Genomic DNA, 15,859 nt, shown 5'->3' with positions numbered 1-15,859 from the left:
AGTGATCTGTTCCGGAGTAAGATATCCAGTATTTGCTATGTTTGGAATCTAGGAAGAGTGGGATAATTGAACCCTGGTAGCATGTTTCAGCCTCTGATTTGTGAGACCTAATTGTTTTGAAGATAGATGCTACAGCTGTCCCAGGAACATATTCTCAGCTTTCCGTAAGTGGTGTTCGGTTGCTTGATTTGCAGTTCATGAAAATGCTTCACGGGTCTTTAATAAGATAGCTCAATTACTTTTGTTATAGCAAAACAGGAACACAAACCACTTTTAATCGTCCCCAAACATGCTTCTGGAAATGTGACAACAGTGAACACAGCAGAAGCTGGGAAATTGTGAAAAGCAGTGGTTGTGACAGTCACTGCGTGTTGTCCTTCATGGGTCTGGTGCAGTACGTGCCAGCTAGAAGACTTGCCACTTTGGGGGCTGGTTGAACCCTGGGAGATCCTTCTCATGGTCACACTCTGAGGAGTTACTGGAGCTGCCTCTTTATTTTCTAAATCCATCTTCTTACCCTGGAAACTTTCAAGAAGAACTGCTGGTGACACAAAGAAAAATCAGAATTATCTTGTTTTAAGTGCAGGGAACAGTGGTTGGGGGTGTAAGGAGGTGTCAGTTCTAACAGTATGGGGTTTCGGCATTGGTTTTGGCTTAATTAAGACTTAAAGCTTTTAACATTTTTCTTACTTTCAAATGAAAACAGACAAAAAACTTTTGGAGAAAGTTATAAAAGTATTAATTTGCTCTGAGCCGTGCTAGTCTCTTTGCTAAGTTCATAATTAGGCAGGATGATTTTTTTTTTTTTTAAATGGGTATTCTTGTCTCTCAGGTATATAACTGCTCCATAACTGGTAAATCTGTATTCATATGTTAGGGGTTTTAAAGGCATATTATTTACACAATTCACTGGAATGGCTCCTTTGAAAGCTGGGTGGCTCTCTCATGTAATTATGTATTTAGTGTGCCTTGTATCCACTGTTGGGATGGGGGGGAATGAAAAGAAAAAACAAAGCCCCACAAAAAAATACTAAAATAATAAAAAGAATAATAGTCTCATTCTAATTTTTTGCACGTTTTTTTGAAGTTGTATCATATGCTTTTTTTCTCAGGCAAAAAGCCTATATGGTTGAGTGAAAGATGAAATATGTATGACCGATTTTTAATTGTGAGAGTATGTAAGATGCACTGGGAAATTATTTTCTTTTTTAATACCTATATCATATATATTTAATGAGAGAGAACACCTCTCTGAGCAGTAGAGGGAAAAATAAGAGCTACCTTTTTATTTTTATATATGTGCGTGGGGATGAAAAGTGGACCAAAGAAAGGAACCAAAATCACTTTTTAGCCAATTTCTGGAGTTGTTCTTAAGTTTCATGAGACCAGCATTTGTAACGTAAATAGCAGCTGCCTTATCTGATACCTTTCATACAATGTATTGCATTCTGCAGTGACAGGAATAGTGCAGACTGGGCACAATGTGGAAGTGATGTGTGTTTATATTTTTGGCATGGCTTACTTAAATATATGGCCAAAAAAAAAAGTATCGGAGGAACTGAGTGGGATTGAAAAGTATTGGGGTTTCTCCTCCCGTTTGTTATATTCTATTATAAAAAGAATTATGAGTATTAGGACTCCTAGTAATGTCTGAAGGTGTGTTTGATAAAGCATCGGAAAGGACCCAAACTCCTAAGGCACATTTCCTGAGAATTAGATTTTAGGGAGCATGCGGGGAATGGTACTGGGAAAGAGACATTCAGGGAGAATTGTACTTGCCAGCCATCCCATAGTCGCTTCCTAAAGTGAGGAAAAAAAGAGGTGGGGAAAGATCTGTCTCCTCACATCAAGCTCAGCCTGGTGTATATAGTTTTAATACTCTTCAGAACATCCCTTATATTTTATCTGCTCCAGTTTTTGGGGGGCAGAATTTCTAGCACATCTTTTCTCCTCTTGTCCTGGTTTTTGTAATTCTTCCCACTTGTGCTTCGGTTTTTCTTGTACCACCTTATCCTGTTCCCTGGCTTATGATCAGCTGGACCAACCAGAAAAAGCCCCATTTCTCCCAGTTGGGATCTCTTCAGCTCCTGTCTCCGTGTGTTGTATTCTATTTGTGCTCCTTCATGACCACATTGGGTGAGCAGGATCTTAATTCCCACCTCCCAAGAGAAGGAGAAACTGTTATTGGTTTATCTTTAGAGTTCAACTGCCTAAAGCGCTGGATACTGTACTAGGAGGGAAATAATTCTGAACTAGGAAAGGATGGAAATAGATGTGGTAAGCAGCTAAAATTAGTATTATATGTAGTTGACCAAAAATCAGCCCTTGGAAAAAATTGGGTTTCCTTTTTGGCTTTGCCACTAACTTGTGAAGATGGGCAAAAATATGTTAGGTTGCCTGTAAATCAAAGGTGTTTTAGGCACGTGTATTATGCTAAGATTGAGTGCAGGGTTCAGACAGGGATAATAGGTTATTACACTTTATTCTGTTAAAATGCACCACGGTTAAAGGCGGTCGTTCTGCATTGCTAATTAATTCCTCTGAAGTGTTTATAAAGAAAACATCCTTAAACCCCTGATTGATTTGTTGTTTTACAGTGAGTTCAGTTTGGTGAGGTTGTGTTTTCACACCTCTGCACTCTTGTTGTAAATTGTAGTAATCCAAAAACTTCTTTCTTTTTTTTTCCCCATGTAGAACCACTTAGTTTTACAGGACAAGGTGATATATTTCTGACCTGTAACGCAATTTACTAAAACTGTGTTAGTTACCCTGAGTATATTGTATTTGCTGAAGGACTAGAAGAGAACAAATTCGATAAAAAAAAAAAAGTCTGAAATGGTAATGTATAATCTTGTAACGCAATAGCAAATAAAATAAATAACCAATTTTTAACATGGGCAAAAATTTAGCGATTGAGTGTGTGTTGAGATTTGTCTTTAGGACATCAAATAATTGGAAGAGAGGGTAGGTTATGAGAGGCAGAACATCTAATGGAGTCAAAAATGCTCTTGCGGCAGAGTTACAATAATAATTGAATAGGTTAAAATACACCTTCCCTTCAGCTCAGGGTTACTGCCCACTCAGCTCACCCACTGACTGTGAATGCTTCTTGCCTATTTTAATTCAAAATAAGACGAGTCCATTTTAATCACCAGTGGAGCAGCTGGTAGCAGCCTCTGTCAGGAGGAGGATGTCAGTCTTGTTTGAAACCATATTCCTTGTATTTTTGTAGTGGGTAAATAGATTTCAGAGTTGGGGGAATGGTGCTTAAAAATCAGTTGGAAAAAGAAATTGGGTTTTTTGTCAAATAATTCCCTATCTTACGCCACCCAATGTGTATTCAAGATGCTTAGCTTTTATAAATGAAAAGCTTTGCATCTCTCTGGGTCGGAATTGTTAATGGGATGGGGAGTCAGGAAGGTGGAGAGGCTGCTGCATCCCGGCCCGGTACTTAGCCAGCAATATCAGCATCCCCCTTTGGCCGTGGTCCAGGGGCTGCGCCTCTGTATCTTTGTTCTGAAGGATCGATGTAGATTGACTGGGGTTCAGGAGAGGATTTTGTCAGGCAGCTTTCAAGCCGTGAACGCCGAGGCCGGTCCCTCGTTTGTGGAGCTGACAGTCCAAAAGTGAGCGTTTGACACGTGGCTGCCTCGGCGGAGGGGGGAGGGAGGCTGGTGAGGATTTTTTCAGACATCAGGCTGTAAATGAAGTTGTTCTGTTGGGTCACTCATCTGATTTACACACAAGCTGTTTCTATTGAAGCACCTGGGGCCTTTTGTTCATGCTTGTGAATAAGCCTCTTTCAGTCACCAACAGTAATTTAGCGTCTCTGCTTCCTTCAATAGGTAAAAGGCAAGTACAGGAATGACATTTTCTCCCACACTGTGTGCAGCTTCACACGTATATTTTAAGATAGGTAACAGAACTGCATCAGTGATAGAAATTTTGGTATATACTGGAGCAGATGGGGAAGTCATGTAAGGTGGTGGTAATTTCTTACTGCATACTGCCTAATTCTGGAATAATACTAAGCGGCGAAAGTGCAGGGGTGAGTAATGATACCCTCTGGGGGTGCAGGGAGTTCTGCAGAATAGACTTCCATGATAACAAAGGAAAACATTGGCAGTTTTAGAGGAAGATGTTTCATTACCTTGCCAGTGCCCTGGCACGATGGAGTGCCAGACCTGCAGCTTGTACTGACTCTGACTTGAGCCATAATCTCCCATAAACTTTGAGGCAACTTAAACTTGCCTTTCCACTGACAGACCGAGCCTCATTTTCCATGCCTCTGTGTCTTTCCATGCTTTGCTCAGTACAAGTATTTCAAGTAACCTCTTTCCTCTTGCCGGTCTAATTTTAATGGCAATCAGTTCTTTGAGTTCGTTATCACAGCACGAAAACTTGAGTCAGCGTGAGGGATGGGGAAGCCTGAGAAGAGGGAATAAATGGCTGGGGCAAGACTTTCATAAGTCTGTTTGCAAAAAAAATGAAATTAAATTAAAAAACCTCACCTCATATTTATTTTGTATTCTGTTATGAATCCTAGGGTAGATAATGGGAAGCAGCTGATACTTACCTAGTGAATTTGCTCTGTATCATCAGAGGTACCATGTTGTAGTTAATCTCCCTTGTTATTGTGGCGTTCTTGAAGAGCGACAAACAACTTTGATTTAAGTAAATGCATTATTTAATCAGTGAAATGCTGAACTCCTGCATCAGTAGACTGATGTCTACTTTATATATATATATTTTTTTTTTTTTTTTAAATGCTGATTGTCACAACAGCTTTTAATAGCTGGAGTGATACATATTACATTCCAAAGCAAAGACTGCTGGCATTTGGAGGGTTTTTGTGCGTGGGAGTGTTTGTTTTCTGGGAGGTTAGGATGGCAGACGAGGAAATTTGGCTCAGATTTTTCTTGCTTGTCATAAGACTATGGCTGTAATTTTCTTTGGTCTTCAGAAGGGGCATTATCTACAAATTCACGTGATAGGTAATATTATAAAGTACTCAAGTTTCTAGAGTTTCAGTATCTTTGTAGAGTGTTTTTAAAAGACAAAAATGAGGCGAGGAATTTGTTTTAAGGTATCATAAAATTCTAATAAGCACATTTGTATAGGTTGTGTTCCTCAGCAGGCCTTTAGTACTATTTCTGGAAGAGCAGTGGAAATGACAACAAAGTACAGGGACGAAGGTGGTGACGGACAGGGTTAATCTCTCCGTGGCTGCCTGCTCGGGACCAGATTAGGGATGTTGGTGATCACCTTTCTGCTCATTCAAGGATGGGTTACGTTGCTCCTACATACTAATTTAGAGCAAGATTGTGCAAGGTTTTCTAGCCCTCTTAAGAGCAGCGAGAAACGGTGACTCAAAAGGCAGCTGTCATTTCATACCCATTCCAGCTGCCCTTTCCGCTCAGATTTCCTCCCATCCCCCCTTTAAAAAAAGAAAGGGAAGGGGAGGGGGAGAGAATTGCAAAAAAGTGTATGAGGGTTTGAAATCTCTAGCATCTATCACCTCCTATAGTTTTCATAGCTATCTGCTAATTTAAAATCTACTTGTTTTTTTTCCTGCCTTGCCAGTAATTAGACAAATGCAGCAGTGCTTATGGCATCAAAAGCTCCGTGGCTGGTAAAAGCAATTGCTACCATAATGCATCCCTAAATTTAATAGTAGTGGTGTAAAACGAACAAGCAACTCTCTATAATTCAGGGGGTAATGGCTTTAACTATCAAAATGGCTAGTATTTTCCTTGATTGGCTGCTTTGGCTCCTTTTTTGTATTTGTGTTTGGAGGAAGAGAATCAATTTATTATAATAATTGTATTGTATTTAAGGAATAACAAGGCAAGCAGAAACATGAAACTCCTTTCAAGTGTCACCAAGTTCCTATTCACCTTGGATTGCAAGTTTTTCCTTTTATCCTCTTTACAGACAAAACCCAAACATACAAAACCTTTTCTTTCCCTACCAGTGTTACACTGAAAGCTCTCATTTCCTTTTCTGCTTCCCTTGCAAAATTGCTTGCTTTGTGTTGTGCCTGGAGCCTGGCTGTGCATGAAGACGAGGCCTGATTAATTGGAAAGGAACTTTTTGTTACTGGAAAAACTCAAACATTGGGGTAGAAAATCGATCGAAAAATTTACTTTCTTGATCCATAGTGCCTTTTTTCGTGCAACTATGATGTCTCCTCCCAAGGAAAAGACTCATCAGCAGTTTTGAGTTCTCTTAAAGATGTCTCAGTCTTTAAGGCCAGGTGCGGTTGTGTTGATGCCATTTTGGCTAAGCCTTGAAAGTTCCTGTAATCTGTGCCATCCTGTCTCATACGGTCCCATCTCATAGTTGTCCTCTCTCTGCAGTGCTCTATGCCCAGATCTCTGTGGCTGGGCTGCTCCAGCCTGGCGGACAGCATGCCCTCGCTGCGATGCCTCTATAACCCAGGGACTGGCGCACTCCCAGCTTTCCAGGTACTTTCTGTCTCTCCCCACTCCTTCCTTTTCTCTCCATCTGTGTACGTGTGCATCTCCTTCTTTACTTCCTTGACCTTCCATTTATTCTGCCTCATACGGTATCCCCTCTCCTATGTCATTCAGATCTCCTCTGGTATTTAAACCCATCTTGTGTAGATTCAGGGGCAGCTCAGTATTGAAGCATTTCCATTACCCTTGATGTAATATAATTATTTCATCTAAATTGGCGTGGTACCATCATCTTTTCCATTGGCTTTCGATTGTGTCAAAAATATACCACTTAATTATATTTGGCAAAGAGTATCCATCACACAGTCTCCAATCTGGCTATTCATGCAGTGATTCCCCTCCTATCTAAATTTTCTCTGTGCCACTCGGAGGGCTGAGGGGGTGGGTTCATTGCCGTAGTGATAATTGATGCCAGCTTTTGTTTACTTCAGGTTTGTTAGCGGTAGCCTGGACATTTTGACTACAGAAAATGATTGTACAAGTCAGCTGTCAATCAAAAGGCAAATAAAGGAAACCTGTTTTTCTCTTTGGTCCCTGAATTTGTGAGGTTGGAGACAGCTTTCTGCCAAACGGGTTTGTTCAGGCACTTTGTGTGACCGGTGAATCTCTGCAAAATGCAGCCACCCACCCGTGGGCAGAGCTGTTGGGTGAGCATCTAGAAACCCAGACAAGGCTCTCAAGAGGGTTGCAAACATTTTACGATGACGTGGGTATGACCAGGAGAGCATCAGAGGCTGGAACTCCAGAGATGATGTGTTCCTGTTGGATACTCTGTCTCTGAGATGTTCTGTGTGACCTGCAGTGACCGAGGGACCTGGGGAGTATCTCAGACTGCACATTCATTGGAGCTTTGTGGTGTCATGAATGTTGTTTTCAAGGTTGGTGCTGCTGGATTACGCTGCTGCTGACCTAACCTGTGGCAGAGAGTTTTATTCACCAGCACCTTGTAAAACCAGACACAATGAATAAGCTAAAATCTTCCTGAAATTTTCAATCATTTCGGTGAAAGTTCATTACCTGCCTCTAAAGTACAGCCTGCAAAGATTATGTTGAATTTGGCTTCTTGCTCGCGGGGCCAGGAGAGTGCTGTGGAAATAATCCTCACGGTCTCAGGGGAGGCTTAAGTGTCTTGCATCATTTTGCTGAAACTCTTTTTGCTGACCCAGCAGTAGCACTGATGGACTCTGGAAGGTGTCCTGCCAGGCCTCCTTTGCTGAAGCAAGCTTTTAGCGCAGCTTTCCGTGGGGGAAGGGGAAGGCGACTTTTTATTAATCTAAGAGGACTCTGGAGACAACAGGCAGAATTTAGACTCCTACTTCTAATCCTGATTTGCATAATTTGACTAAATCGGATGGGCCTCATTTTTGGGCTTTCTGCTGTTGAATAAATCTCAGATCTCTTTAAGCTCAGGTTTTAGAGAACCTTAGGAATATACGGAAAGCAATTTATAAACTCGAATTGGGGCTCCTTTCTTTCTACTTGAATTATTTTTGATTACTCAGAATAAGCATATATTACAAAGGGGAAGGGAAATTAGCCTCTTTTAGCTCAAGATGTTCTTGCTAATGATAGATATGAACAATAACTTTTCTGCTAATGCAGCGTGCTGATATTTGGGGTCAAATGAGTCAGCGGCACAAGTATTCACTGCGCACTGCCTGCTTGGGGGAGTAGTAGGACTTGGACCTTCGTGTTCCTGCAGATTCTGAGAGACATTTCCATGTGTATTTAGTGAGAACTGGGGAGCTTCCCACTAAGGGAACTGTGGGAAGGCTCCGGGGAGACCTTATAGCAGCTTTCCAATATCTGAAGGGAGCCTACAGGAGAGATGGGGCGGGACTCTTTGTCAGCAAGTGTAGTGACAGGACAAGGGGTAATAGTTTTAAATTGAAAGAGGAGAGATTTGGATTAGATACCAGAAAGAAATTCTTTGCTGTGAGGGTGGTGAGAGCCTGGAAGAGGTTGCCCAGAGAAGCTGTGGCTGCCCCATCCCTGGAGGGGTTCAAGGCCAGGCTGGATGGGGCTTGGAGCAACCTGGTCTGGTGGGAGGTGTCCCTGCCCAGGGCAGGGGGTTGGAACTCGATCATCTTTAAGGTCCCTTCCAACTCTGACCATTCTGTGATTCTAAGTCTGTCCCACTTGCCATCTGAAATGATATACTGGTACTCTTCGAAGCTCTCCAGCTCCTGTGTTGAGGAACACCTTTAGTGCCAGTTGAGAGAGAAGCTAAATTGCCAGCAGCAGCTTCTGTAGCAATGAGTCATCCATATTTCAGTCCATTTTTTTTTTCAATGGGCTTTGATCCCCATTAACCTGCATGGTTTTAAGAAAAGTCCCCTCTCTGAGGCATGGCTGCTGCCTTTTCCAGTGCAGAAGACTACATGGGAGCGGTTTGAAGCCTGCTTGAAGATGTGATGTTGCAATATTTCATTGTTCTTTAATGCTGCTTTTTTTTTTTGGTATCAAATCTTCAGGAAAGCATTAAAGACTTTGTTGTAGCCCAGCAAATTTTCTCCTATTAAGTTATTTTCTCTTTTCTGTAGCAAGCTTGAAGTAACTGGAGAAGCATATCAATGTTCTTTGCTTGTGGCAAAAGAGAAGATGCCATCTGGAAGGCTACTTAGTCACTGCTGAATTTGTCTAGTTATTTACATGCTTACCTTCAGATGCTCAGACTGAAACATGGAAAGAGGCTCTTTTTGAACAGCTCAGTTAAAGCCCTGCTGACTCCTGGGAAACATTGGCAGATAGTCGATTTAGAGATGATTCTGTTAATATGTCAGATAACTTCATTTTATTAATTTGTGTGTTTTTATTGTGGGAGACGCTTGTGTGAAAACAGGATCTTCTGGTTCCTCAGCTCTGCCTGGCAATCCTCCCACAGTGGGAAAGGTTTTTAAGGCTAAACCTAGAAATGGGGGAATATGGAGCTAGAAACAGTTCTTCTTAACATCTTTTATCTCAGAGGGCGTTGCAGCTGACAGTCTGTCATCTCACTGAATTTCACAGAAATCCTGGTGGAAGATGGCAGCAAATTGGAACGTGAATTCCTATAGGGCACTGTGGGAAGAAGTCAAAAAGGATATTTTAACAAGAGAAAAAGGCCAGCCCTCCAAGACACCGTACTCTTGTTCTGCAAAGCAACTGAAAACTAGGTTGCATGAAGATTGTCTTAATTATAAAAAAAATAAAGTTATGCAGAGGATAGTATTTTCCTAGAAATCCGTGCTTTGGAAGTTTCCAGATGTGCCAACAGGTGTCTTGTTTTCATGACATTTTTCATTTGAACATAATTACTTTCCCTCTTAAAATATTTTCCCTGCGTGCTCACAAGGCTCAGTTTATGTTGCTTTTAATAGTCACAGTTCTCTGAGAATTCTGATTTCAATTACACCCATCAAGTGCGCCAAGGAAATTATTGTATTAATCCTTCTGGGTTTGCGGAATTCCGTAGTATTTCCTTGAATTTGTTTCTATACTGTATAAATCATAGAATCATAGAATTGTCTAGGGTGGAAGGGACCTTTCAGATCATCCAGTCCAACCATCACCCTCACTCTGATACAAACCATCACTAACCCATGGCTCTAAGCACTATGGCAACCCAGCTTTGAAATCCCTCCAGGGATGGGGCCTCAACCCCTGCCCTGGGCAGCCCATTCCAAGGCTTAAGAACCCTTCCCATGGAAAAATTGTTCCCAGTCTCCAATCTGAACCTCCCCTGGTGCAACTGGAGGCCGTTTCCTCTTGTCCCATGGCCTGTGAGTTGGGAGCAGAGACCGACCCCCCCTGGCTACACCCTCCTTTCAGGGAGTTGGAGAGAGCCAGAAGGTCTCCCCTCAGCCTCCTTTTCTCCAGGCTGAACCCCCCCAGCTCCCTCAGCCTCTCCTCATCAGACTTCTTCTCTAGATCCCTCCCCAGCTCCGTTGCCCTTCTCTGGACCCGCTCAATGTCTTTTTTGTGGGGAGGGGCCCAAAACTGGACACAGTGAGGAGACCTAAGGAGCAATTTGAAAGTCTTGCCAAAGGCTGTGTATCAGGGTGATCACAGAGCTCAGTTCTTCCTTTTCACCTAGTTGACACCCCTCACAAGTACCAGCTCCAGTTTAGATAGTAAACATTTTGGGACAAGAGTCATGCTTTTACTTCTTTGTTGGGAGTGTGGGCACCAGTGAAAAAGTGAAGAGTTGTGTTGTCATTGCCAGAGTGGAAAACTCTGTTTCTGTGACGGGCTTTAGTAGGCAAAGAGGAGGATTAAATTTTGTAATGGAGATAGCAGCATCTTGTTGAATGGAGAAGTCTCTCTGGAATCCCAGAAATTGTGTGGTGCGGTTGACAGACTGGAGGGAAGGGATGGCATCTGGAGGGACCTGGACAGGCTTGAGAGTTGGGCTTGTGCAAACCTCATGAAGTTCAACCATGCCAAGTGCAGGGTCCTGCACCTGGGACGTGGCAATCCCAGGCACAACTACAGGATGGGCAGAGAATGGCTGGAGAGCAGCCCTGAGGAGAAGGACTTGGGGGTGTTGGTGGATGAGAAGCTCAACACGAGCCGGCAGTGCGCGCTGGCAGCCCAGAGAGACAACCCCATCCTGGGCTACATCAAGAGAAGCGTGGCCAACAGGGCCAGGGAGGGGATTCTGCCCCTCTGCTCTGCTCTGGTGAGACCCCACCTGGAGTGCTGTGTCCAGCTCTGGAGTCCTCAGCACAGGAAGGACATGGACCTCTTGGAACGGGTCCAGGGGAGGGCCATGGAGATGCTCCGAGGGCTGGAGCCCCTCTGCTGTGAAGACAGGCTGAGAGAGCTGGGGGTGTTCAGCCTGGAGAAGAGAAGGCTCCGGGGAGACCTTATAACGGCCTTCCAGTACCTGAAGGGGCTCCAGGAGAGATGGGGAGGGACTCTTGGTCAGGGAGGGGAGCCACAGGATGAGGGGTAATGGCTTTAAATTGGAAGAGGGCAGATTTAGATGAGATACCAGGAAGAAAATCTCTGCTGTGAGGGTGGTGAGAGCCTGGAAGAGGTTGCCCAGAGAAGCTGTGGCTGCCCCATCCCTGGAGGGGTTCAAGGCCAGGCTGGATGGGGCTTGGAGCAACCTGGTCTGGTGGGAGGTGTCCCTGCCCAGGGCAGGGGGGTGGAACTGGATGATCTTTAAGGTCCCTTCCAACTCTGACCATTCTGTGATTCTGTGACATCCGCATTTATCTTTATCTGAACTGAAGGTCTTGAACGTAAAGAACAGCACATCATGGTTTGTCAGATGAAGGGAGCTGCCTTCTGCTTGGTTTTCTAGAAGCGAGATGTGTTTTCCTTGGTTTTGGCAGGAAGCTCTTTGCTGGTTGAGGAGAGCGTGGGCGTATTGTGCTATAGGCAAATGGAAGTCAGCGGGAGCACGCTTGAGGTGGCCCAGCATGGCCAGGATGTACCTCGCTCCTTTCTGTGGACTGAGATCACTTTGGGAGGAAGGTGAGAGTATGAAAGATGTCAGAGATCTGTAGTGATGGAAGCCTGTTGCAGCCCGTTGCACCTATGCAGAAGAGATGAAATCATTTCTCCAGTAATTTTTATTTCTATTTTTTTTAATGTTTACATTTTCAGGTTAGGAAGTGGAATATTTGTTAAAGAAGCACTGTCAGTAAATTGTTAGAAACAGTTGTCTCTGTAAATTTTCTTCAGCCTTCAGTTCATGCATTTTTGCCTTAAAAGTTGACATTTTATTGCTGAGAAATACAGTGTAAATGTGAGTAGTAGCACGTTATTTATGGCTATGCAGGAGGCTAAAGCTGAGGTCTTGGGGTGGGCAATCTGTGAGTGCTCAGCAACGTGCTTGAGAGAAGTGTTTGAAGGAAATTGTTCAGCTTTGGAGCAAATGTTTGCTGGTGTGTGTAGTTCTGTCTCTAGCCAGGGGAGAAATGGGGTGTCCAGTCACAGAATTGTAGGGGTTGGAAGGGACCTCTAGAGACCCTCCAGTCCAACCCCCCGGCCAAAGCAGGGCTGCCCAGAGCACATCACTCAGGAGCATCCAGGTGGGGCTTGAAGATCTCCAGAGAAGGGGACTCCACACCCTCCCTGGGCAGCCTCTGCCAGGGCTCTGCCACCCTCACCCCAAACAAGTTCTTCCTCCCATTGGAGTGGAACTTCCCATGGTCCAGCTTGTGCCCGTTGCCCCTCGTCCTGTCCCTGGGAACCACTGGGAAGAGTCCGGCTCCATCCTCCTTCAACCCCCCCTTTAGAGACTTGTCAGCATGAAGAAGGTCTCCCCTCAGCCTTCTCTTCTCCAGGCTGAAGAGCCCCAGCTTTCTCAGCCTTTCCTCATCAGGGAGATGCTCCAATCCCTTCATCATTAGGAAGAATTTTTTCACTGAAAGGGTTCTCAGCCATTGGAATGGGCTGCCCAGGGAGGTGGTTGAGGCACCATCCCTGGAGGTGTTCAAAAGACGGGTTGATGTAGTGCTGGGAGGTATGGTTTAGTGATGGTGTTGCTTTTTGTTTGTTGTGTGGATGTTTATTTTTGTCAGTTAGGTTGATGGTTGGACAAGATGATCTTTAAGGTCCCTTCCAACCTAGAAGATTCCTTGATTCTTTGATCATCTCTGTTGCCCTACGCTGGACTCTCTCCAGCAGTTCCCTGTCTCTCTTGAACTGGGGAGCCCAGCACTGGAGGCAGGATTCCAGTGGTGGCCTCCCCAGTGCAGAGCAGAGGGGGAGAATGACCTCCCTCCACCTCCTGGCCACACTCTGCCCTACGCAGCCCAGGAATCCATTGGCCTCTTGGCCACAAGGGCCCCTTGCTGGCTCATGGATAATTTACTATCTACCAGGACCGTGGAGTCAGGAGACTCCATGGGTGTGGAGACGTGGTTGCCCTTGACCAAGCCTGCTTTGTATTCCTGCCTCGTGCTCTCCCAGCGGCCGTAGGAGATCTGCCCCCGGGCTGTTTACGGTGCTCCTTCTGGAAGGGAATCATAATTTTGGTGACTAATAGCCAGAGCATGTGGCTCCAGCACCCCCCCCGGCCGGCGGCAGGCTCTCCCCTGGTTATGAATGTAGTTAGGTGGCCCCCAACTGTTTACAAGACAGCAGAGGTGAGATCTTTGATTGACAAGTCAGAAATGCATTAGATCATTCCCTCTGCCAGTCTCTGGTTCACGCTGTTAAAAATGTCAGCCTCTCCAAGTTTGAATGGCAGCCCGAGGGCCTCAGAAGCTTTTTGTTTTCTGAGATGGAAACACAAATTGGATGTGTGCCTGAGCGCTTCATCCTGGGCTGTAATTTCATCTTTTAGCTAAGAACCACAAGGTACATGAGCAAAGCACCCTGTAAACAATAATACTGGGGAAAAAAATAAACAAGGTCGTGTTTCTGGTACGTTGATCCACCGGTGTCCTGACCTCTATCAGGTTGAACATCTCCTCTCTGATTGCTGTTCCCTTTGGCATTACAATGAGAGGAGAGAGACTGACACGGGAGGCAGAGATTTAAAGTTGCAGTGTTGTTGCACGTTCCTTGTATTGGCTATGAAATATTGAACTGCCACAGTGTGACACCTGGGGTTTTTAAGCAAAGTTTCTCGTTGGAGGTGTTCGGCGGCAGTTTGCTCCTGTTTCTTCTCCTCTTACCACCTGGAGAGAGCAATTATAAAGACATGAGAGGAGAAGGAGCAGAAACGAAGCCAAATTAATCGTGTAATTTTTTGCACTTGACTCCAGCCCCCATCTGCAGTTTAGACTTCGGGCAGCTTCAGTGCAGGAGGACCAAGAGGTTTATCCTAAATGAGTATTATTATTATTTTTTTTAAATAAAGTTAATTCCTGGTGACTACAGCACAGTTTTGTTAAAACATATTTAAGGTTTATCCCCTGTTAAATTGAATGGCCTTGTCTGGCTGGTGGCTGTAAGCTGTGCTGTGGTGCTGGAGAACCCACCAAGCTCTGCCAGCCCCTGGGCTGTGCTGCAAGATCATAGAATTATAGGATGGTTAGAGTTGGAAGGGACCATAAACATCATCAAGTTCCAACCCCCTTGATCTCAACTCTCAGTAGCAACAATAAGAGATGCTTCCCTCATTTCACTGGGTAAAGAAATTATCTCTGTGGGTCAGTGGAGATGGTTTGGGGTTATTTTGATAGTACGTTGCAATTTAGTAATTAGAAATCGGCATTTATTCTCCATGTGCATTGATTACAGAATCCCAGAATGACATGGGGTTGGAAGGGACCTCTGGAGATCATCCAGTCCAACCCCCTGCCAGAGCAGGTCCACCCAGAGCAGGTCCCACAGGAACGTGTCCAGGTGGGGTTTGAATGTCTCCAGAGAAGGAGACTCCACCACCTCCCTGGGCAGCCTCTTCCAGAGGCTGGAAGAGGAAAGAAGGAAAGAAGTTCCTCCTCATGTTTAGGTGGAACTTCTTATATTCGAGTTTGTGCCCGTTATTTCTTGTCCTGTCCCTTGTTTCCAGAGAAGTAGACTCCACCACCTCTCTGGGCAGCCTCTTCCAGGGCTCTGCCACCCTCACAGGAAAGAAGTTCCTCCTCATGTTTAGGTGGAGCTTCTTATATTCAAGTTTGTTCTCGTTCTCTCTTGTTCTGTCCCTGGGCACCACTGGAAAAAGCCTGGCCCCATCCTCCTGACACCCACCCTTGAAGCATTTATAGGTGTTGATCAGATCCCCCCTCAGCCTTCTCTTCTCCAGACTCAAAAGCCCCAAGTCCCTCAGCCTTTCCTCATCAGAGAGATGCTCCAGGCCCCTCATCATCTCTGTAGCCCTCTGCTGTCCCCTCCCCAGCAGTTCGCTTTCCGTCTGGAACTGGGGAGCCCACAACTGATCCCAGTGCTCCAGATGGGGCCCCACCAGGGCAGAGCAGAGGGGCAGGATGACCTCCCTCCACCTGCTGCTCACACTCTTCTTGATTGATTGTCAAAAGTTACACATGCTTTTATTAGTTTGTCAGTCTGAGCATGGAGAAGTGGGGCAGTGAGACGTACCACCCCAGTATGCCATTATTAATGGGTGTTGTAGCTAAAAAGCTTCTCCTCCATCAACCTCTCCGTTGGTGTTGATCATCCCATGACATGGACCGATCTTGTTCCTCTTCCCGGGATGGAGAGGGCAAGGTCTTTAGCCGAACCGCTCTGCCTTTGGCTGAGGAGCTGGAAAAAAAACATTTATATATATCTGAGAGCAATTTCTGTGGAGTTTCCTTTCCCCCCTGGTGGGACGCGGGGACGGTGTGTGACGCCGCGGTGACAAACGGCAGGTGCCAGCGCCGCGCAGGTATTTTTAAAGCTAGCTCGGGTTCCTCCGGATCGCGAACATCTGCTTGGAGGTATTGTGGAGCCTCCACAACGGCACTAATTGAATTACTCTTTTTCTGGAGTCGCAG

General features: G+C 44.9%; 1 protein-coding gene across 10 annotated transcripts in view; it reads left to right on the top strand.

The window, feature by feature from the left end:
* The window catches only part of LOC106897248 (F-box/WD repeat-containing protein 1A-like), a 122,506-nt gene that overhangs the window by 25,706 nt on the left and 80,941 nt on the right, over nucleotides 1–15,859 (top strand). For 7 of the 10 annotated variants that reach the window (XM_014957787.1, XM_014957815.1, XM_014957770.1 and 4 more), the window contains one exon: nucleotides 6,360–6,467. The exons of the other annotated variants lie outside the window; for them this stretch is intronic. In XM_014957787.1, the coding sequence (XP_014813273.1) occupies nucleotides 6,360–6,467 (108 nt within the window). The remainder of the gene's footprint in view (nucleotides 1–6,359; nucleotides 6,468–15,859) is intronic. 10 annotated transcript variants of the gene reach the window in all.

The sequence above is a fragment of the Calidris pugnax genome, unplaced genomic scaffold (genome assembly GCF_001431845.1).
Source record: "Calidris pugnax isolate Ruff unplaced genomic scaffold, ASM143184v1 scaffold4, whole genome shotgun sequence".
NCBI classification, from domain to species: domain Eukaryota; kingdom Metazoa; phylum Chordata; class Aves; order Charadriiformes; family Scolopacidae; genus Calidris; species Calidris pugnax.
This window is presented reverse-complemented; position numbering and strand designations above follow the sequence as displayed.